This window comes from Alexandromys fortis, unplaced genomic scaffold, assembly GCF_014885135.2.
Source record: "Alexandromys fortis isolate MF-2015 unplaced genomic scaffold, M_Fortis_MF-2015_v1.1 scaffold_84, whole genome shotgun sequence".
NCBI lineage: Eukaryota > Metazoa > Chordata > Mammalia > Rodentia > Cricetidae > Alexandromys > Alexandromys fortis.
In genome coordinates this window covers 1,551,731-1,575,984 of record NW_026068017.1, presented here as the reverse complement: position 1 = coordinate 1,575,984, position 24,254 = coordinate 1,551,731, and the positions used below count along the sequence as shown (strand labels likewise).

Sequence of the window (24,254 nt, the reverse complement as noted above, 5' to 3'; positions counted from 1 at the left end):
AAAAAAAAAAAAAAAAAAAAAAAAAAAAGACAAGACAAAAATCATTTAAAATTTCCCCTAAACTTACATTAACTTAATAAATAGTTTTCTCAAGAAACAGATGTTAGTTATTAAAATTATCATATAGCCTATATGAATACATATTATTTATTGATATACAAACATCCCTTACGAATCAAGTCTATTTCACTCCAAAGAAGTAAAAGCTTTCCTGGGTGGTAAGGAAAGCATTGTCCCTGGGCAATGGTAACACACACTTTTAATCCCAGCACTCGGGAGGCAGAGGCAGGTGGATCTCTGTGAGAACAGCCTGGTCTACAGAGTGAGTTCCAGGACACCCAGGGCTGTTACACAGAGAAACCCTGTCTTGAAAGAAAAGTGTTGCCATCCTTGTCTATTCAACTGCTGCACTTGGGACAGTGAACAGTGGGCGCTTATGAAGTGATGGACCCGTCTGGAGAGTTGCTAGAGTCTTTCCGGTTCCTGAGTGTGAATAGCCAGAGATGAGTGATAGGCGTCTGCACATGGAGATGCTCATACACAGGCCATATGCAGGAGCGCAAAGGCATGGGCATTCCTACCAACCTCCTGCTTCCAGTGAGTGCCACAGCCTAAGAAAAACAGAAGAGGGTTCATTATCCTCCCCGTGGCCCCCGGGACCAGCCATATCATCTGAGGTCACTACAACATTCTGAGGGTCCCCAGAGAGCACTGGGGCAGAAGCAGAGAGGCTCTGGCAGGGGGAACAAGTTCTCCCTAAAGAACAAAAACACCCCAGTGGGAAGAGGTACTACCAATGTGTACTGGTCCCTTCCAACCACAAGTGTTTCTAACAGTGTTATCACGGCCTGATAAAGACAGGCACATGCAAGGGTCTGTAACCTGGCCTTGCTCATGAGAAGCACTTGATGGCACATGCTAGTTTTATGTGTGAGCCAACCTGGCAGCTCCCTTCGTCTGCAGCTCACAGCAACTCTTCTCTCTGGTGATGCCTTTACCTCCCTCAAAGACAAATTCTGCCTTTGAGTTTATTTTCAATTAAGCATTCTGACTTGTTCATTTTTGCTTTCTCTTTTGTTTATTGTTTGTTTGGTTTGATTTTTTGAGACAGGGTTCCTTTGTATAGCCTTGGCTGTCCTGGAACTAGCTGTGTAGATCAGGCTGGCCCTGAACTCACAGAGATCTGCTTGCTTCTGCCTCCCAAGCGCTGGTATTCAAGGTGTGCACCACCACTGCCTGATACCCTCCTTGATTGCAAACTACATGCCCACATGCTTTTCAATGTGTACTGTAAGTTTGTTTAAAGAAGACACTAGGCCTTCTCACTCACTGGTCAGAGTCTACCAAAAACAACCTCTGTAAAACTAACAGGGACCCCACCTATATACTGTACTGGGTGGTTTTGTGTGTCAATTTGACACAAGCTAGAGTCATCAGAGAGGAAGGAGCCTCAGCTGAGGAAATGCCCCCATGAGATCCAGCTCTAAAGCATTTTCCCAGTTAGTGATCAGTGGGGGAAGGTCTAGCCCATGGTGGGTGGTGCCACTCCTTGGCTGGCGGTCTTGGGTTCAATAAGAAAACAGGCTGAGCAAGCCAGGGGAAACAAGCCAGTAAGCAGCACCCTTCTATGACCTCTGCATCACCTCCTGTTTCCCAGTCCCTACCCTGTTCCTATCCTGACTTCCTTTGGTGATAAAGGGCAATATGAAAGTGTAAGCTGAAGTAACACTTTCTTCTACAACTTGCTTTTTGTTCATGTTATTTCATCACAGCAATAGAAATCTTAAAGAAGATAAATACCTAATATAAAAAAGAACTTGTAGCCAAATATAATTGCAAACCTTTAATCCCAGTATTCAGTAAGCAGAGGCAGACAGATCTCTGTCAGTTCTAGGCCAGCTGGGTATACATAGTGGGTTCCAGACCAGCCAGAGTTACATAGTGAGATCTTATCTCTAAAATAATAATAATAAAAAGAGAATGGTCATGTTAAGAAGTAGCTGTCACCGAGCAGTGGTGACTCATGCCATTAATCCCAGCACTCATGAGGCAGAGACAGGCAGATCTCTGCTAGTTCGAGGCCAGCCTGGTCTACAAGAGATAGTTCCAGAACAGAGTCCAAAGCTACAGAGAAACCCTGCCTCAAAAAACAAAAACAAAAACAAAAACAAAAAAAAGCTGTCAAAACCAGCAAGATGGTTCAGCAGGTAAGGGTGATTGCCATCAAGCCTGAAGACCTGCATTTGATCCTGGACCCCACACAGTCCAAGAGACTCAACTCCCCAAAAGTTGTAGCAAATGCATGCCTATATACATACATATCCATGCATGTATACACACATAGATATAGACAGATAGATAGATAGATAGATAGATAGATAGATAGATAGATAGATAGATAGATAAAAAAAAAAAAAAGAAGCAGCTGACTCCCAGATTGGAGAGGACAATCTGTGGGCAGACTCTCCTATAGGTTGGCAGACCCTTCTTATGCTGATTTTAGCAATGGCAAAGATCATATTTCAAAGAAAGAAAAGAGCACAGGAGGCTGCTGAGGGGAAAGCTGTTTGGAAAAGAAATCAGGCAAGCTGGAAACTAAATGATGAAAAAGACCAAACTCACAAAGCAAACGTGTGTGTGTGTGTGTGTGTGTGTGTGTGTGTGTGTGTGTGTGTGTGTATGTGCGCATGCCTTGAGGGGTGTGAGCTCCCAATCCTCTGCTCTGCCTTCCTAGGATTGTTCCTGTGTTGCAGGCAATCAGTTGCCAGGCACGGGTAAAAGTTCTGCACAGAACTTGGAGTGTGGGCTTTTGAGTGACACGATTTTGCATTCACTCACTTCTCTACGATTCAAAGAAAATTAACCTCTCGGAGCCTCAGTTTTTCTCAGCTCTACAATGGGTGCCATGAGTCTTACTTCATTGTTATAAGATTTCAGTTTAAGATCAGCCAACAGAGTTTGCAGTCCACTGCCTGGAGGGAGCATTTGTTAGCCATAGAACCAAGGCTCAAGGCAGGGAAAGAATACCCAAGAAACTCTGAGCTGCTGCCAGGGGGCTCCTTCAGGCTTATGTCTTTCAAGGCTCAGTTTGTATCTGCCTGAGGACCACAATTACCTAAAACCAGCATCAAGAAAAGGCTACCTAAGTCCTCCTGCTGCTCCGCAGTCCCAAGCTGGGCCTGCGGGGGTTGGGGGGCATTAGAGCCATCCCCAGTCTGCCTCCAGACCCATCAACCCCCTACCTCAGGCCCAGTATGGTTTCGAAGAACTAGTGACAGGCCTGGGTTTCTCCTACACGAGTAAGGCCAGACACCAGCTCAGATCACTGGCCCCATCTCAGGTCCCACGTCTATAATAGACCAAAAGGCAGACACAACCAGACAGGAGCCTTCTGCTCTGTCCTGAGGACCTCAGGTCAGCCCTGCCTGAAGGCAGAGTGCCCTCTTTATAAAGACACTGCCCTGTACTTCGGAGCCCTGGCTAGAAGGGAAGCCACGCCACAGGAAGGAGGCAGAAGTATATAAGCCAATGCTTCCTGGGCCAAACCTTAGACCAGATGGTGCCTGGATGGGGGGGGGTGAGCACAGAGAGGAACTGGAACCATCCTGGCTCTTTGGAGTGCTGGCTCAAGGCACAGGCCTGCTCTGTCTTGCAGAGGGCAAGGAGCTTGGTCCGTGGGCCAGATTCCATATAAAAAGGTCTCTGTCCAGGCAGGGTCACACAGGGGTGATCACACCCCAAGAAGAGACCTAGTGATCTTTCTTGGGGAGGAGGTCCAAGCTGAGCCTCAAAGGAAGAAGCAAGCAGGGCTGATGAGACAGAGGCAGAACAGGGTCAGGGAAAAGTAAGGCCACAGTGGCAGCCATTTCCAGGCAAAGAGAATATAGAACTTCCCACCACCCCCACCCCGCAGTTGGCAACTCAGTATGTCAGAGTAAGGGAAAGATCATGGACATTTGCTGGGAACCATGTCTCTGGGGTATCCAAATAGATCCCAGGATGAAGCAAGCACCTCTGAGCATGACCTGGGTTGCACAGCACTGGGCTTGTCTATAGCCACACTTGCCTGCCTGGCAGTGACTGTCGCCCAACTGCATTTGAAACTGTCCTGGTGGCACTGATACACAGGAACCCTGGTGTGTTAGCAGAGACGGTGACAAGGAGGTGAGGTTACAGTCCTTAGACACCCACCCCTACCCACTACCATGCACACACAGACAAGTGGGCTCTACAAGCCAGCGCTGTGCTCTAAGTCCTGGCTACCAGTGTGACTGAACTGATCAGGTCTGGGAGCACACACACACTTAGAAACACATCCCTGATCCTCAAGACAGCGCTGGGGTCTCAGGGTCAGGAGGCAGCATGTGGAGACTGGCATTTTAGAGCGCCTGAGCGAGGCTCCACAGACAGACAGGTGACTGATCCCAAGGAAGCTGCCTCCTTACCGCTGCCTCTGCTGTCATCCCCTCCTCCTCCCCTACTTCTTTCCTTTCTCCTATACCTTCCTCCTCCCTCCAGGGAACCTACCCCTCCCTCTGGCCTCGTTCCCAGCTTAGATATTTGCCAATGACTTTGTGCCTCAGTTTCTCCTCTGTAAAACAGGGATAACGGTCACACTTACATCACAAGTAATGAAGAGGGTAAATGAACGAGTCTTTGAGAAAGGTTCAGCATAGGACTCAGCCTCCACTGCCGCCATTGCAGGGCTTGTTAAGGGGCTGCCAAGATGACTCAGTGGGGAAAGGCCCTTACTGTGCAAGCCGGATGACCCTTGTTTGATCCCCAGAACCTACATAGCAGAATGAGAGAACCAGTTCCTGCAAGTCGACCTCCAATCTCCAAACATGTCTGTCATACACATGCACACACACACACATACACGCAATAAATAAAGTAGAAGAAAATAAGTAAAGGAACGTGTTAAATGGAATAAGAAGCCGTGATTATCCAAGGGCTATTCTTTGCTTATTTCTTAAGCGGAAATTTCTAAGAGCAGGCCACTCTCCTGGGGCCCCTGGAATGGGAGCCGCTCCTCTCCTCTCCTCCCCTCATTCCACTTTCTCTCAGCCTATCCTCCCACCATCTGGCCCTAGCCACACTAGCCACTGAGAACTTTCCACGCTTCCCCCTCTTCCTCCAGGCCTTCAGTGGGGCCTCCATTCTCCACCCCATCCCCACTAGAGGAAGGGGAGGCACTTCCCTGCTCCCAGGCCAGACTAGCGCCAAATTACTCACCAGTGTCCCACCAGAGTCAATGTCGGCGTCCCTGTCATCCTACCTCTCTGGATCATGGGCTTCCCCGGAGGAGATGCCTGGCAGAGGCCCCTCCCAGGCCCATAGCCTCTCCCTGCACGGAACTATGTGGTAAAAGTTCTCTTGGGGCTCAGCATGCAACAGCACAGGAAGGACCTCAGAAGGTTGCTCTCAGGGGAGTATACCCTAAGGTGTGTCCTCAGGCCCCCTTTGTAGGTCAGGGTAAAATGGGGACCAGACAATCCAGGACCAACGATCTCATGCTTGGCCTTCAAGGGGCTGTGTGGACACCCTGGGAGGGATGAGAGGCCAGGAGAAGCTGCTTCCAGAAAAAGGCATTATTGAAGGAAACCAGTGCTGGTCGGGGGTTGGTTGCTATAGAAACAGTCCTAACTATCTCCTAAAATGCTAGATGTGCCACCGATGAGCTGTGTGCTGATCTCTTTCAGGGGACTGTCAGGAACCCCAAAGGGGCTGTCTGTTATGGTACCCCAGCTTCAGGACCAGCATCTTAAAGGACCCTGAAGGAGAGATCCAGTCCATGGGGAGTACACCCAAGGGCTGGCACTGAGACTTCACGATGCAGAATCATCCCAACAAAAACTGAATTCCTTAACCAAACCATGGCCTAAACCTTGACCTCAACCATATCCTAAACCTTAGGTTCAGCCCTTAGCACAGACCAGCCTCAAACTCAACCCTGAGTCTGACCACAAGCCTACCCTTAATCCAGTCACATGACAAGTGGCAAGTATAGGAACAGGAGGAATCCAGTCATGGCACACAGTCTGGACCCAGGCCCACATCAAATAATTTTCAGGCATAGCTAACCTATGGTCTACAGCCCACATGTGACTAGGGGGCAAAATGATTAGGGTCTAACACAAAACTGTAAATTTATTTAACTTATTAAGATACTTTTATAAATTCCATTGCACAGATCTCAAGCATTAACTTTGTAGGTGACATCACCGAGCCACAATGTCATAAGGCTGTTTGTGTCTAAAGAATGTTTTCGTAGACCGGGTGTGGTGGCACACACCTTTAATCTCAGCACTTAGGAGGCAGAGGCAGGTGGATCTCTATGAGGCCAGCCTGATCTACAAAGCAAGTTCCAGGATATACAGAGAAATCTTATCTTGAAAAAGAAAGAAAGAAAGAAAGAAAGAAAGAAAGAAAGAAAGAAAGAAAGAAAGAAAGAAAGTAAAAAGAAAAACGTTTTTGCAGCACACTCTAGATACTGCAATGCTTTTTATACACTGCAGGGGTTTCTGTGACCTGTTACCTTCCCAAGTGCAGGGATGTCCCTGCAGAGAGGAGTTTAGGGGGAAGGGGAGGGTGGGTACAAGGCAGGAACTAGAACCCCAGTCTCTGTGCCTGGCCCAGTTGGCCAAACCAGTTGCTTTGGGAAAGATGTGCTTTTGAAGACCTGCTGGTATCTTATAAATATGCCATTTAAATACCCCTTAATTACCTTATTTAGGAGATAATGAGTGATTAATAGCTTTGGCTATCTATTGTACTTCCATTTGCTCTGCCAATTAGGCTCCCAACAGTTCTGAATTCTTTGGAACAATTTCCCCAAGGCCCAGCTGTCCCCCCTATGTCCTACCAGACTCTTGCTATATAAGGCAGAAGCAGTCACCTCTACCCATAGGAATCTCTCCATAGCACCTACCACTGTGCCACATGTGAGAGGACAATGGGGCAGCCTGGGGTGTTGAGAGGATGACATTCTCCCTAATCATCCCAGGACCCTTTCGTAGGGACCAGAGAATATGGACTTGACATCTATGCATCAAGCCAGTGGCTTAGGAAGCCAGAGCGTGGCCGGAGACTCCTCAGAGGATGCTGCACATTCTCGCAGGAACAGCCACCCCAGTGAGGTAGCTGGCTTTTGGTAAGGGCATCAAAGGCTGCCATCAGCAGGACCCTGCCACACCCCAGCAATGGCCAGTGTGACCCCATATGGACAACCCATTCCACCTGCAACTCCCAGGCTGGAAGGATGGGCTTCGAGGTGATCTCTGCCCTCAGGCCCCTCCATTTGGTGCCAAATCACAGCGCCAGCAATTGCCAGTGAACCAGTGGAGCCCCAGAGGCGGGCCGGATAATTCTGTCTTTCACTGCCCCAAATTATACTACACAAGAAGGAAACAAAACACAGCAAAGGATAAACACATTCCCCATACCAGGCCCTAATAGGAGGCTCAAAATAGCTATGCTGCCAGGGGCGACTCCAGAAGCGCTCGGCTCAGACCAGGCTCATAAGGGGAAGCCGCAGCAGAGCGGAAGGGAGTTCTGATCCAGGAGGATGGCACTTGGAACCAATCTGGAACTATCCAGAAAAGGTCAAACGTGCGACCAACGTATGCGTGAAGACAGGCTCCTGGAGCATGCTCAGAGCCTTCCAGCTGCCAGCCCACCTTGAGCTCATGGTCACAAAGTCTGTAGACCTAAGTCTGTCCCTAAGGAGGGCAGGAGGGCAATGACGTAGTCTGCAAATACCCAGAGCCGAACAAACACAGCGTCAGCAACAGCCGGCTCAGAAGAGGCCTCTCCAGCCACCAGAACTCGGCGCCTCAGCTCCCCTCCCAGACGGAGCCCAGTGAGTTTCTATTTCTGCCTTCAACCCTTGTTTGGCATCCCCAGCCAACAGACGGGCTACTTCTCCTCCCTCCAGAATAATGGGTCACGGGGAGGTGGCACACCTCCTCACTGACCTTGCCTGCCCTGACACACCTAGCCACAGCTCAACGCCAGGAGACCCCCCATCAGCCTGGCACACCTAGCTGCATGGGCCAACCGCTCACCCCCAGTTCCTCAAGAGCACTCATACTGTGACCCACTCCAGCCTCAGACGGCCCCACCACGCCACCAAACACAGCTCCTCAGCCCCAAACTGAAAGCCGATTGTTACACTGGCTCAAAGCCTGGCCTCATCTGGGGTATGCCTGAGGAAGCAGGTCAGCTGACTAGGTCCTCCTGCAGGGACCCAGCTCTTACCCATAGCAGAAACAAGCAGGAGAACCCTGTCACCCTACCCACATGCATACCCCAGTTGGGGGCTGTGGCCACACAGCTGTACAGGCCTCCGCAGGCACACGTGGGACCTTGGAGGTGGCATTTACCTCCGGAGTGACTCACTAAGGCTCCCATTCCTTGAGAAAGGGGGTGCAATTTAGCATTTTCTTTCTCTTTAGAAAACAAGAATTTTAAAAGAGAGCGAGTAGAGAGATTTGAGGGAGTGGGTGGGGAGCTCAGATCTCATTTGATTTCCAAACTTATTTGCTATGCATTCTCTCCTACCCCTCCCACCTCCAAACCTCTCCCAAGGGGAGTTCTGGCCACCCTCTTCAGTGAGGCTCGGCGACAAGCTAGAGTCAGAGACCCCTAGAAGGCTTAGGCTGTGAATACCCTTGACTCTCCAGGGATTCTCAACCCTCAGCTCCCCCAAGTCCCTTCTACATGAGGTGAGGCCCTTTCCTGGAGCAGTGAAGACAGACAGACCCCAGGGCGAGGGTGGATAGAGAAGAAAGAGCACAGTGAGAGTTAAGTAGAACTTCCAGCCCCTCCTGAACCCACACTCTTCTTCCCCATTCCTTTTTACAGATGCAAAAGCTGAGGCTCAGAGGGAGCTGTTCAAGGTCAGCCCCGTGCCAGGTTAGACAATATAATGTTGGAGGCAAGAATGAAAGAACTCTGTTTGCTAGTTTCAGCCTGCCTCCAAGTCTGCGGGTGAGTCTAGAACCAGTTACTCAACCTCTCTGAGGTTCAGTTTCCCCATCTACAAGATAGGAACAACATTGTGATTGTATGTGTGCCCAGTCACCCATTCGTACACTTCCTAGCCCCCGACCTCACCTCTACAAAGAGGTGCTGTCTGGCCATTAGACGGGAAATAATGCTAAGGGCTTCCATAAAAAAGGGCCAGATGCAAATTCCTGGTCTGTCTTCCTTTCTGCAAACCTGGCATCTCAGAGCACCCCTGGGAAGTGGCTGGTTCTTTCTCAGAAACCTCTGGAGTTCACATTCCTGCCCTTGATTCAGGGAGGGACCCTTTGCCTCTCTGGACTCTGCCTCCCATCATAATTTTTTGAGTTAGATTAGTTTATCTTATTTTATGCATGAGTGTTTGGCATGTGTGTGTGTGTGTGTGTGTGTATACCATGTGTGTGCTTGGTGACCACAGCGGTTAGAAGAGGGCATCAGATCCTCTGGAACTGGAGTTATAGATGGTGGTTATTCCCTACGTGGGTTCTGGGAATTGAACTTGGGCCCATTTCAAGAGCAACAAGTGCTCTTAGCCACCGAGCCATCTCTTTTACACCCCACCCCCCTCGTGAATTTTTAACAGGTGAACTAGAAGTCTCCAGACTTCTGACTGGGAACTATCACACTTTGCCGGCTCCAGAGAGCAGTAGGGAGCACAGCTAACCACCTTTAGTATGTCTCCCAAAGTAATACCCCCAAACAGACCAAGGAACAGGGACCTCTAATGGGAGTAAGGAGTAAGGGTCCCATGCTAACAGTTTCTGTTTGGGGTGTACCATCTTTGCTCATATAATAAACCACACCAGGATTAAGAGGTTGTGAAGGGTCCCAGACTACAGCCTATGTGTCAGCCGCTGTGACAAGAGATTTCACAGAGACTACGTTTTCACACAAGAACCTAAGCACTGCGGGACTGCAGCAAGCCCAGGAAGGCTTCCTGGAGGCAGCATCTGAGGAAGTCCTGGAGTCTGACGGCATGCCCCTTGCAGAAGTGGTAACTTTCCCAAGATACATAGGGATATTGTCCTGGTGCCCTAGGTCTGGGAGTTTCTCAGATGTGGCTCAGTTCTTCTGTCATCTTTCCAAAGTGCAAGACCAGCCTTTGTCCCTTCCCCAAACTTTGGGTTGTTTTCTCTCCTGGTCTGCTTCCCTGGTCCCTTTCAGAGGTGTGAGAACACACACACACACACACACACACACACACACACCTCCTAGAGCACTCTGGTCTGTTGTTACCTTTTCCTGTGACCTTGAGCACACACCTAAGCCTCCACATCCCCTTCTCAATCGGAGCTTTGAACCTGAGTATCTGCAAGCACCTCCCCCCAAGCCTCCATGTATCTGATTGGTATTTCAGTGCCGTTGATGACTAGTCTTGCTGACCTCCCTCAGCCAACACCTGGAAATGGCACAAACTAGTTCGTCCAGCCTGGAATGCCTGCCCAGCCCTGTGGCATGGGCTCTGGGCTCCCCAAACATTCCTGTCCTTCTCCTAGAGCTTCACAGACTCTATTGGCTACCTGATGTGCTCAGTCTGTCTAAGGACCCATGTCTCCAATTTGCACTAGCCTGGGGACAGACAAAGCCTGTTGGTGCACTGGGATAAAGGGGGGGGGGGGATAGCAAGGTTCACAGGAAGGGAGGGGCAGGACTGCTGGCAGAAGGCAGAGCAAGCCCTTCCCAACAGAGGCAGCTCCCATGCTGGCAGCTCTCCAGCCTCCAGAACCCTCACAGTGAGCCAGAGGGATTTGTCCAAACACACGAGACTCAGCATCTCGCTGCTGGTCCCCATGCTCTCTGGAGTTCCTGCCAACCTTTGCACCAAGGCTTTAGGAACCCAGCACCCCAATCAGCTGGGTTTCTCTGTAGCAGCCCCTGTACACTTGCTCTTTCCCCCTTTATCCAGCCTCCCAGCCTTTGCTGAAGCTTCTGCAGAACCAAGAAGCCTGGCCCTTACTACCATCCTGTTCAAACTCTGCTAGCCTCGAAGAACCAACTAGAGAGTCCAGTCTTCACTGCTCCAACCTGCGGCCTCTTCTGGCCCACGGTGGATCTGTACAGAGAACCGTCATTTCCTTTATAGCCTTCCAGTCCTCTCCTCCTCCCCACCCTACCACTGGTTTTCATCCTGTCTTTCTTTTGTCCACGGAGCAAGACCAAGGAGTGTTCTTCCTTTCCAAGTATTGGGGCTGGCCAACTAAAATGATTCCTATGTGGCTGAGGTTGCCTGGAGGTTGAAAACTGGTAATAATCAAGTTGGATCCACTCTCTGTGAGTTAATCTCATCCTTTCTGGGATCTGCTTACATTTTCTCTTGTACCTGAATTCTCCTAGCTACACGAAAGTCCTTGAACTGTTTTCCTTCCACTCCTGGCACAGCTGGCACAGCCATGGCTGGCTGCTCGGCTCAGGCTATACACTGTACAACTCAAGCACTGCCGTTCACCACGATGTAATGACCTGGAATCAGGTACCACAACAGCCTCAGGACCCAAATCCCATCTCTTCCCTCGGTGGCTGGGCTATTGGCCAGTTTTCAGAGGAAACCCCACACAAATTGGGGAGCAGACCCTTCTCCCATGGGCAAGATGTCCTACAACCTCTACACAAGACCTACAACCTCCCTTTATTCTAACCTCACCTCTCAAAGCCAAGGCCTGATCCTTCTGCCTTTTGGTCTGCGTATCTCTTCCTTGGTCCTCCGTTTCCTTAGCTATGAACAGAAGGACTTGGCTCTAAAGTCTGCCTATATCGTTCAACATAAATGGGGTTGGTTCCCTCTCTACTGTGTATTTTTAAGTCACAGAGTTTAGGCAGCTAAAGAAGAGAAGGGATGTTAGCAAGCTGCCAAAGTTGCCTTAAAGAGCTGTGAAGGGACAAGTAGTCAGATCTTGCCAGAGGTCATCTGCAGAGCTCCTTGGGGTGGCAGCTGAGTAAGGAACAGAGGCACCAGGCAGCAGGGTCACAGAGGAGGGAAGCCTGATTTGCCCTAAGGGAAAGGACTGAGTGTGAAATCACAAAGTTGTAAAGCAGCTTCAGGCAGCAGTGCTGGGAGGTCTGGCAATTTCTTCACCTTTCAGCAGGAACTCATCCCCATGGACCTCAGCCAGGGACCAAAGGACCCACAAGCCACTGCAGAGGACCTGGGGCAGCCCCTCTCCCAGGATGGGAAGGGGAGTGGAAAGATTCGTTAGCATCCAAATAACTTGGTCTGACATCCAGGCTCTCTGCCCAGACCCCTCAGCCCCTCCAGCCACCTCGAGGGAGCTATTTGCTTCTGAAGGATTTAAAAAGGGGAGTGCCACCCTACCTCTCAGGATCACAGGGCAGTAAAGGGCTTTAGCACATTACTTGGTGCACAGTACAAGAAGGGATTGCTCTAACTGCTCTTGCTACTGTGGCGCCCTGGCAAGAGACCTGGTTCCTGGCGTCCAGACCTCTGCACACACATGAGCACATGCAAAGTGGGCAAGAGACAGAAACACGTGCCCTCCCTTTGTGAAGAGCAGGGGTAGGGAGGGACCAAGGCTGAGAAAGAAGGGAGCAGAGCCTTTTCCAGCCTCCTGGTGTCATCTCACTGTGCCTCTCTCAGGAGGGCAGGGGAGGGAAGTGGGAAAGGGGGTGTTTAGATGCATTTGGTTCTTGGTGCCTCACACAACCAGCTTCTCCCTGACAAGATTTCACTGTAATAGCAGGGAGTATAGTCTCAGGCACCTGAGTCACAAGGCCAGGGCAAGCCCAAGAACTGGGACCTGTCCCTGGGTCACAGGCTGCTCCGTGGCACTCACGTCCAGAGTGTGGACAGATGGCCATGTTCATTCCATCTTTACCATGCCTTATGGGTGGAGAAGTGGCGTTCACACCAGGCCCCACGGGGATGGCATGGCACCTGCCAACGTCACAGGCTGGGTGTGAGTTCATGGTAGATTCTCACACGCCAGCTCCCAAGCTCAGGACTGCTGAGACCAGCCTTGCCTGCGTGTGACAAGCCCTATGAACACAGGCTTTCTTCAACTTGGCCTCCCAGGGTTCGATGGGAGTCCAGGATGCAGACTGGGAAATAGGGGACTGAATCTGATCCTCTCCAGGTCCCTGCCAACTCAGGGCCTGGCACCAGAGCAGATGCTGGTGAATGAACCCCTGGCTGGATGAATGAAGGAATGACTAACACCCACTCCTTGAGATCCTCGGGCTATGTGAGAAAGCAGAGCCCATGGGACCCCAGCAGATGCCCCGCCTGCTTAACCTGGCACCTAGGCTCTACCTCCAGGTCGGGTGGGGGGCGGGGCGGCTTCCCAGCTGTGGAGTACTCCTCCTGCGGTCCGACCAGGAATCCGGGTCTCCTGACCCAGCTGGCAGCGGGGGTGGGGGATTGTCGCAGTCAGGATACACAGTGACAGGACAAGGGGGCGCGTCCTGGTTTGCGTAGCTGGGCGTGGGATGGATAGGTGGCCACGGGACATCCCCTTTGGGTCCCGGTGCCGGGGTCTACTCCCGGGCCTCTCGGAGGGCAGCGACAGCTCCCAACTGCGGGACTGGACAGGGGAGGCGCAGACCTGACCCTCTGCTGCAGGGAGAGCATGATGCCATGTCCCGCGAGGTGACCCGGGGCGCGGGAAGGACGCGGGGAGCGCGGAGCCCCTTATGAAAGCCCGGGGGTCCGGCCACGTCGCCACGGTCTCTGTGTCTCCGCCCACCTGGCGAGGGGCTCACCTGGGCCGGGATCCCTCCCGCCACCCGCCGAGCGCCCCGCGCCGCGCTCACCTGCGCCGCCCGCCTTGGCCATGTCCCAGGCGGCGGGCTCCGCTGCGCTGCCGGCGCTGCTCGCTCCCGGCCGGGCCCCGGCACCTCCGGCCGGAGCGGACTCTCCGCGCGCGCCGCGCCCCGCGCCCCCGCCCCGCTTGCTCGGCCGCCGCCACCGCAGCCGCCGCCTCTCCGCTCCCTCCCGCTCCCTTAAAGGCGCCGAGCGGCGGCCGCGCCGCCCCCCCTCCGCGCCGCCGGGGAGGGACTGACGACGGAAGGCGCCCGACACCGCCCCCGCGGGCCCGCACTCCCGCCCAAGCCGCGCGGCCACCGCAGCGGGGAGGCGCAGTCCACGGGCTGGGGCCACCGAGACCCCGAGGCGAGTCGCCGACGTAGACAGACTAGGGTTCACAGCTCAGAGACGCTGAAAGCTGGACAGGGATGGAGACAAGGTCTGCAAGCCTGGGGCGCAGTGACCCTGAGACACTGAGCCAGAAAGAGACACTCCTACGGCAAAAACACCCTTGGGAAAGAGAAATTCAAGGAAATCGGAGCTGGCTAGGGCCAGTGAGAAGGACAGGGCGAGAGCAAGAGAAACCAAGACTCAAGAGACGGAAAAACCTAGAACGAACGAAGTCTTACACAGATGAGAGACAGTGGGGTCTTCTTCATCAGCTCCTGGGTCCAGGGATTCACGGTTCTAGGATCTTCTTTAGCGCAGAAGAAAGGGGTTTTGTCCTTTTAGACTAAATGACCCGTTAAACTTGCAAATCCCACCTGCCATCCAGGCTAAGCAGGTTGGGGGGTTGGGGGGACTGGCAGGAAGCAGTATTCCTTAACACTTTTCTCATGGAATTGCAGACATTCTAGTTAACAGGTCTCCTGAAACATTTAAATAGTGGTTTCTGCCCATTGCAGTCAGAGGGCCCACAGGAGATGGCCAGACATTTTAGATGGAGTCTAGAAGGTAGTGTCCAGGAGAGAATAGTCCTCTCCCTAGCTCAGTTCTAGGCCACCTCTGTGAGCCTAGTGCTTAGCCAGCCTTCTGCCTAGCTCCCTGCTGTTGGATAGGGCGAGGGATAGGTTCTTCAGAAGCCTGCTGGGTCTCTCCTGAACCCTACATTTCTCCCACAGTCTGAAGTCAAGCACTTACCCTGTGCACCAGATAGTTCCACCCGTGAGCCAGCCAGGACATTAGTGTGTATCCAATGTCCCATGGAAACAGAGCACACAAGGGGCTTCCATGGACCTTTAGCCCATCATACACACCGCCGCTCTTGTTAATCAGGAGTGGTCTTTCAGTTCCCTCTTGATTCTAAACGAAGGCAGTGAACTCAGTACCTCAGGCGAGAGCCTTTCCAAAACTTTTGCACGGATCTAGCAGTAAAGTGTTCTTCACCTGAGTAAAAGTCTGAATCCTGCACCACCTACCCGTGGTCTCTCTGCCTTCCGATGCCTCATCTACCAAACCAGGGCTTCCTAGGATCCTCTCTGCCACTATGCTTTGACAAGGACCATTCTAGATTTAGCTATGAAAGTCTCACCTCTCAAGGAACCCTTTAGTCCTTAGGACTCCAGACTCAGACAACACAGACTCCTGTCGACATAGAAGTTCAGAAACCCTAAAGTCATACATTCAGAGCTGCTCACCAGCTCATGCTATTGGCTACCAGAGAGAGGGTGTGGATACTCCCAACCCATCCCTAACCCTGGACTGCTCCCCTATACTGGAACTGCAGTGGGTGTTACTTAACGAGCAGTCTGTGTGTGGCTTTCTGTATGAGCTTTTGTTAAGTCCCAATGTACCCTCTGAAGGGTATTGTGTTATCCCCAGTTTACACAGAGGAAACAGGCTAAGAAACTTCAGGGCTCCACGACTCGTGGTCTTACAGAATTCCATTTCAGGCCTGTTATCTATCCCTCTGGGTCTCCTTGTCCTCAGACTCCCCTTCGACTGTGGGAGTTTCAGAGGCCTAGAAGCTGTACAATGTCTCAATTTGGCCACCTGGTCTGTGGGTCCGTGAGTGGTGACAGTAGACACCACTGATTACAGAAGGCATAATAAACCAGTCACAGAAGGAGCACGGCTGGGCTTAAGCACAAGCCCAGGTCTTGGCTCACACCAGGGACAGTAACCACAAGTTGATGGCAGCCCTGTTTCCTGGCACAGCTGTGTGTGTGTGTCCATACACACACGTTTGTGCACAAGTGCATGTGCACAAGCATATACATGAGTACAAATGTATATGGATACCTGTGTGCACATTCATATACAGAGACCCAGAAAAACACATGTGCTTACTAGTGATACTCCACAGGAGCCCCCAAGACCCTCTTCTCTGTGAGTCTGGCCATCCCAAGCCCTAGACTACTGACCTTGGGCAGGGGTGGATCTCACAGCTGAGGTGCCAAGCAGATGGGTACTTGCAAAGTCACCTCACAAGTCTACAGCTCCCTATTCCATTCCTCATATGGAATGACAATGGACCAGATTGGCCAGGTGAGAAAGCAGACTTCCTGACTCCCTTCTCTGCAACCCCAGCCAGCAAGAAGCTTCCTGAGGGGTGGGTGTGGAACCCAGGAAAGGCTTGCACAGCCAGGCCTCTCAGGCAGTTTCTGTGCGTAGACCTGGAGTTACTGCCAAGGCAGTTTCTCAGCCCTGCCTTCAGACAGAGCAAACACATCGGATCTCAAGGCCATTAGATTAACTGGTGGGAGTCAACTTCCTGCATCAGAAGAATTGTCCTTAATTGAAGAAAGGAATAACTAGCAATTTGCAGCAGCTGACCTCCCTGCCTGGCGGAGGGAGGAGCCTGAGCCAGCGGTGTCTCATAGGCCTCCAGCTCCTAGTGGGAGAGTGACTGTGTCTGGGCTTCCTTCTCTGAGGTCACAGTGCTTTTGCCATCATGGTGGCCAGTCACTCTCCAGTCCAGGAAAATATTAAAATGTGGAGAAGTGGAGAAAGGAAACAGCCCAGCCCAGGCTCAGGCACAGATGTGGTCCAATGGCAGAGTTCCAGGCAAATGGGCAGGGGAGTCTGGTGGCAGTATGATTCCCCATCAAGTCAGACCCCAGGCCTGAATATCAGTCCTGGAGAAATGGTATTCAGGCTTTCGGAATTATAAGCAAGAACTAGGAGCCAATGTGACTACAAGGAAAGTCAAGCTGGGTCCAGCTCATTCTCTTTCTGGACTTGGCTGTAAAGGCTGGTAGAGTTGGGCATTAGCACACCATCTGGGCTAGGACGTAGCTCTGCTCAACTCTCCGCTGGCAACTCCATGAACAACACAGCCACGGCAAGATGATGGCCTGATCACATAACATGCTTCTGTCACTCTGGGATGGGCTCCAGTGGAGGGTGGCCTTGGAGCCCGTCATGCCAGTTAGCAGAAGTGTACTCAACCGAGAGGCAGAGAGCCATCTGGCAGGTGCACAGCGACTCACCGTGGTCTTCACAGCTGGGGCTCTGAGCCACAGTTAAGAGGATGAGCTAAACAAGAACAAACAAGCATACCTAGGCCTGGTATCCTTTCTCCAAATATTCCCCAAGCTCCCGCCTTGTGTTCCCACTTCCAGTCTTGCACAGCCCCCACTCACTTCTCGTCTCCCTCTGCGACCTTGTCATTAGAACATCATTATCCTTGGACCACTGGCAGCTCCTTTCCTTCCAGAGGGGCCTTCGGGCTGGCTTTTGGTCCTTGTCAGCCCCTCCTTACTAGTTCTTTCCAAGTCCCTCGGTTGCCACCCATGCCTGTGGGTACCACCTCCAATCACAGAACAGCCCCGGACTGAGTTGCTCCTTGAGACTCCTGGAATAGCTCTGGGAGTAGCTACCTGCTCTCCTGCCCTCGTTCTCACTCCAAGCTGTCCTAGTTCTGCCTAGAGCTCAGGACAAGTGTAGTGCGTCTCATCCTTGAGCCTTTTCTCCTCCCTCCTGGCAGCTATGACTATTTGCTGTGTGTGTCCACCTCCATCCCAGGAAGGGTAGAACCACGCCTGTCCTGATTTCCATGGTGGGGGCCATCTCTCTAGTTATGTGGGCATCCATGGCCTTACCCTCAAGGCACATGCTAAAAGGAAGGCCTGTGGCACCCAGGGGCTCTTGAAGAAGCAAGAAGATTTCCCTAATGTCAACCCCAAGATCCCAGGGTGTGAGGATCAAAGAGAAGATGGGTCCCTACCACACAGACAAGGCCAAAAGCACTTTCTCATCAGTGGTTTTCCTCATGTTGTTCTCACTAGAGTGAGCTGTAGACACTAGAAGCTACATGTGCACCTTGTTCCTCAGTGTGTTCAAAAGATGGTGGCAACAACCTGCTGAGTCTGTGGAAATGGCCAAATTGGGTATCCGCCTGAGTTTAAGGATAGCTGGAAGGAAGGAGGAAAGAAAGAAGAAAACAAGAAAGGAGGAAGGGAAGAAAGGAGGAAGGGAAGACCCCATTGAGCTGAATGTCATCAGTGGGCTGGAGAGATGCTTCAACAGTTAGAAGCACCTGCTACTCTTCCAGCGCAGCACCCGCATAGTGGCTCACAAACTACAATTCCAGTTTCTGAGCAGCACACACATGGTTCACCTGTAGACAAAAACACCTTAGACACGTGACATAAAATAAACAAATGTAAAACACTTCAAATATTTTATTATTATTGCCACACACACAATGGTGAGCCATTCTCTCCTTCTGCCTTCACGTGGGGTCCGAGGACCAAATTCAGGTCGTCTGCTTACACAGCCAGCATCTAGTATTGGTGAACCATCTTCACCTGCTGCTTTTTCAGAAACTGTGATTTGTTCCACCTCTGTGGACCACCATCTTACAGAGTGGGTGGTGCCAGCAGATAAGATTTTGGACAGCAGGTGTCAAGAGGTGATGAGTAGGTTTTTCAAGAAAAGAGGGTGTCGGTGGGGGGGAGTCAGGAAACACAACAGTCCTAAGCTGAAGGATGGAGTAAAGACAGCTTACTTCAGCTAGTCCAGCGGCTCTGCCAGGACCTCTTTCCCTGCCCATGGAAAGGACACCCACAGTTTTACTATCTTGGGTTCTTCTGCTTGTGGGCCTGTGTTCTGCATTTGTTTAAGGTCCAGACAGTTAGAATTGGCCCCAGGCATGTCCGGTTATTTTCAAATCATACCTGATATTGGGTAAAAATCTTTTTGACTTTTGGCTTTTGACTCTGCATTCCTGGGAAGTGCCTGGCAGCATGGAGTGTCGGAACCAGCACTTCCAGGTGCTCTGACATCACAGTTCTCCCACCCGTGCCCCTTCACATACCACACTCACATACCACACCCACCCACACAGCCACCCCTCCCCCAACACCATTTATTTATTATGAATTCCAGAGTGCAGAAACTCAAATACAGTTGTAGATGATAAGGTACTGAAGAAACAATACATACATGGAGGGGGGAGGGGGGATTACTAATACAGCTCTATCTGCCAGGGCAGAATTCACTATCACATTATGTAAATAGATTGTGTAACAGATGGGCTTTATCAGCTTGTATTAGGCCATCTACACATATTATGGCTCCTGTCCACCTGCCTCAGATAAGGCTTGCTCTCTGGCTCTGCTGCTCTGGAATCCTTCACTGTTTCTAGCTCTGACTATTCTTGTCCAAGACGGGGAACACAGAATGGAGGAGCCCAGGAGATCATGGAGGCCCAAAGAACTGTTAGTCATTTTGTTTCTACCCAAGATAAGTGTAGCTGAGTAGAACAGGGTCTCTTGTGTTTTCCGGCAGCCTGGCACCTCCCACCAGTCTCTTCATTTACCTCCAAATCCCCTCCTCCCTTCTGTGGAGCCTCTCTGAAATGTGCCTATTTTCTAGTCTGACTTCAAAAGCTTTCCCCACATGTACGTATGCAGACACTATACAATCAAGTGTTAAGACATAGACAGTGGGGCATGGTGGCACATGCCTTTAATCAAAGCTCTGCAAGAGTCAGAGGCAGGCAGCGCTCCATGAGTTCCAGGCCAATCAGAGATATCCAATGAGACCTTGTCTCAAAAAAAAAAATTTTTTTTTTTTGTAGGGACACCATATCAGGTAGTGTCTGCCTTTTCCTTTTAATGTTACTAGAACATTTCTATTTAGTGTGTGTGAGCATGTGCATGCTTGGATGCCACACCCAGAGTGTGGAAGTCAGGAGACAGGTCCCAGAGTTGGTTCCCTCCTTCCACATGTGAGTCGACAGGCTTGCCAGCAAACCCCTTTACTCCCTGAGCTATCTCACCTGCCCTCTTTTTCATATTATTTTTAAGGTTGTCTATTTTGACATTTATATAATGTTTTGAAACATGCGTACATTGTTCAGCGATTAAATCAGGATAATCACATATCCGTCACCTTAAACACGTGGCACTTCTTTGTAGCGAGAATCTTCAACATCTTCCCTTGTAGCTAACTTGAAGGATGCCAACACCACTCACAGCCCCCATGCTGTGACGTAAAATGCCAGCCGCAGGGATGTGTGGACGTTTGCCTTATTCCTTTTGTCGGCTGCATGGTATTTTGTTACATAATGGACTTCATTTTATTTCTTTAATTTTCTCCAAATAACCTCTGGGGATTCTACACAGTAGCATAGTAAGGACAGTCCTCTAATGACCATTCACACTGGATGATAGGCGAGGAAACTGAGGCACAGGAAGATCAGGGATCACCTCAATCTCATTTAACGATACTGCGTTAAATGCCTTCTGCACTTGGTGTGCTCCCATGGGAAAGAACTCAGACATGCACGGTTTATTTTCACAAACAACAGGGGCATTCTACCAATGTCTGCGTTTGATTGTAAGATAATAAGACCCAGAGCCCAGGTGTTTTGACATGTAGCCCAGGACCCCACTGCCTTCCTTAGAATCAGAGTTTCCTGTAGAGCTAGCTATGGCTGCAGCCTCATTGAGCCCCGGGATAGAAATAACTTTGTTCTCTATGTTGGATACATAGTACCCACTAAAAACCTTTCCAGGAAGAGAGAGAACTATGGAAGGTCTGAACAGGAGTCATAACCCAAAGATATCTTCCTCAATGGGTACAACTGACCTAGTACGTGTGAGGGCCTAGGGTGTAATCCAGAGGCACAGGCAGGAGGACCAGAAGTTCAAGGTCATCCCTACACTACAGGTTAAATTCAAGGTCAACCTGAGATATGAGACCCGGACTCAAAAAAAAACCAGCAAAAAACAAACATGAATGTTAGGGTGGGGTGTGGGTGTGGGTGGCAGAGTCCTGGCCTAGTGTGCAGAAGTCAGAGAAGAGAGAGAGTGTCTTAAAGCATGTTAGGGGAAAAAAATCCCTTCACCTATAGGGAGACTCCTGGCTCCCTAACACCGCCAGCTGGGAAGCTCTGGCTGTGTTTGCTCCACAATCTCCACTGTAACAACACATTTTCATGTAATAAAAACAGTATGAGTCCCAGGTGTCTGTGGGTGAGGAGATCATGTTTAGGAGTGCTCTGTTACCTGGTTAAATTTTTATATCAAAAGAATGAGACAGGCATTCTAACCATGCTCATTTTAGAGATAAGATAATCGAGGCCCAGAGGGGTGCCGCATCTTTCTTGAGGCCCCACAGCCTGTGGTAAGCGACAAAACAAGAAAGCAAACTTAAAGCTTCCAATGCACACGCTCTTTTTTTTTTTTTTATTTAACCACAGAAGGGACAGAGACAGGGGGGCCAGTGAGACAGGCTCAGCGAATAAACAGGCTTGCAGCCCAATTACTCAAGCCTGAGTTAAAGCCTCGGAATCTGAAGTGGAAAGTTGCCCTCTGATCTCCACACCTTTGCCACGCACAGACACAGACAGGCAGACAGACAGACAGACAAACACACACATGCACGCACGCGTGCATACACACACACACATCCTACAGGAAACCAAGACACTGGGGTTTTGCCACCAACTCCTCTGCAGTCTCAGCTGTTCCCTAGCCCACTGTATCTGCGTATTTCCTTGTCTGTGCTTGCTGTAAGCCCACTAGTCCCACGGGGTTCTCAGAGCTTTGGCTGCTGGGATATGATCCCTGTGGTTTTTCTGAATCCCCCAGGGAAGCGCTCTGACAGGTAGAGGCGCTGAGTCTGCAGGATTCTCTGGCGCACAGACGTGACTGCCTTTGTCTGGGCAGAGGCCTTCCAGGGCTATCAATGCAACTGCCAAGCTGGTCTCCCAGGCAGATCTCCTGGGCTGCAGGGCTATCTATTCATATTGCAATTTGAATGCTTCTGGTCAGAATGACTAAAAGGCTGAATTTTTACAAGGGTTTTGAAAGTGAATTGACTCCACTTATTAAAGATATACTAGATTACATGCCGAGGCAAAGGACACCCCAGGGACTCCTGGTATCACGGAGATGGAAACAGCCCTTTGCCTGCCGCTCTGCAAGCCTCAGTGGGAGACATTTCACCAAGCAGGTGCCAATTAAATTGCAGGCTGAAGGATCACAGTCCATCAAGGAAATATCTTGGCACAGAAAGGCTGCTGGGGAATAAAAATGTGGTTCTCGAAATCCCTCCTGGTTATTTTATATAAATCTGTTTCTGAGGGTGGGAAGCAAAGGCTAAAAGGAAAGTGTTCGCCGGCACTTCCGATTTCAGTCAGAATTTACAAGGGACACAAAGGGGAGGGGCCATGTGTGTTGATGGACAGGCTGAGAGCACCCAGTGGGGGAATTCCATTTAGGGGAGGTGTCCTCTACAATAATAAGGGAGCTGACTAGTTCGACGGACAACCTGACACTGCCCACTGCATTCCACACCAGCCCAGCGTGCCCAGCACCGCGCTGTACAGTTGACAAGCTGGGATCCAGGTAATAAGGTAAAACTAGACAAAAACAAACCTGGTACTGGGAGACAGCTCTGCCAGTAAAGGGCTTGTTGTGTTAGCATGGGGACCTGAGTTCCAAGCCTCAGCATCCTCTAGGGCGCAGAAGCACTAAGCAGGCTGAGACGGGAGGTTCACTGGGGCTGCCAACTAGAATAGCCTAGTTGGTGAGTCCAGGTTCAGTGAAAGACAGGACTCACACGGTAAGGTAGTGCTGGGGAGATGGCTCAGTAGGAAAAGCATTTGCCATGAAAACAAGAGGACTGGACCTGATTCCCAGCGCTCACGTTGGGTGTGTTGGGCTGCCCGTAGCCGCAGCATTTAAGAAGCAGGAGCAAGCTGGCCAGATAGACTAGATGAATCAGAGAGCTCTATGTTCAATTAAGAGACTTTGCCTTGATATATAAGGTAGAGAGTGTTGAGGAAGATACCAAAAGTTAGCCTTGGTCCTTTACATGCACAAGTACCTGAACCCCACATGTGTGCCCCCACATATGTGCAGACAACACACACATACACACATACACACACAGTGGAGGAGGAGCAATTGTTTATCTGTCTCCTCTCCCTCCTTCCTTTCTTCCCTCTCTTTGCCCAAAAGAAAGTTTATTTTTCAGATCCTGCTGCCAGGAGAAGCCTCATGTGACTGTTCAGGCTGCATGGCTTGCGGCAACCCTAGGAGATCCAGAGGACAAGTGTTTGCCCCCATTGTAAGGAACAGACTCAAGGCCCGCAGGAGTCCAAAGGGTCTTCCAGTAAGTGGTCTGCCGGGAATCCCCAAGGAATGGCTTAGAAAGTAGACAGGAACTCAGGCCGCTTGAGAGGGCTGCGAGTTACAAGCATAGCAGCCATCTTTTCTTTGAACAAGGGTCTTGGCCAGACCTGAAATGATCTGAAAGTCAGTGGCTCAGAAAGGAACATCACGTGTGCATTGCTCATTCCTGCCAGGCCTGTGTGGTCAACGCTAGACTGGATGGGTACAACCCAGGCTGGGGACCTGGAACCCCAGGAGCTGTAACATGGAAGGAGTGGTGCAGCCATTGCCAATGAAAGTGTGATGGGAACAAGCACCATGAATTCCAAACACAGATGCTGGGGGCATTGATGGAGGAAGGTCATTGAGCTGCTCTTCTCCCGGAGAGACCCGACAGCTCTGCTCTCTGGAGCAGAGACGCCATGCTCAGCTCTCCCGACAGCTCTGCTCTCTGAGGCACACTCGATGAAGCTCTGACCCTGATGTGGGAGTGTCATATATCAATCTGTTGACGTGTGGACAACTGAATCCACAAAAAGCCTGAGAAAGCTTGGGAAAGAGTAAAGCATGTTTGTTTTCTTGGTAGCAGAAATTTCTTGGGTCTGCTCCGCTTGCTAGAGGCAAGCAAGAGCTCTCATCTAAGAGAGGCTTCCTGACTCAGCTTCAGCTGCAAAACCCTGCAGCTCATTAAGAGGTCCTGCCACGAAACACTTAAGTGGTGTTGACGGAAAGCTGAAGGCATGCTTTTCAGTTCTCAGCCGTAGCAGGAAAAAAGCTGTGCTGTTTAAAAATGCCAGCTTTCTGGGCCGTCCTGCCAGGGCAAACTCTGACTGAGGCAGGAGGGCCAACTATTGAGAGAGGACTTGACTGTTGTCTGTTGTAGCTCGCTGGCTGGCAGGGAC

General features: G+C 50.8%; 1 protein-coding gene across 1 annotated transcript in view; it reads right to left on the bottom strand.

The window, feature by feature from the left end:
- The window catches only part of Pitpnm3 (PITPNM family member 3), a 95,224-nt gene extending 74,710 nt beyond the window's left edge, over positions 1-20,514 (bottom strand). Inside the window, exons 1-2 of the mRNA XM_050162877.1 lie at positions 20,385-20,514; positions 13,792-14,184 (exon numbers count right to left, since the gene is read on the bottom strand). Of these exons, the coding sequence (XP_050018834.1) occupies positions 13,792-14,184; positions 20,385-20,514 (523 nt within the window). The remainder of the gene's footprint in view (positions 1-13,791; positions 14,185-20,384) is intronic.
- Positions 20,515-24,254: the final 3,740 nt, after the last annotated feature.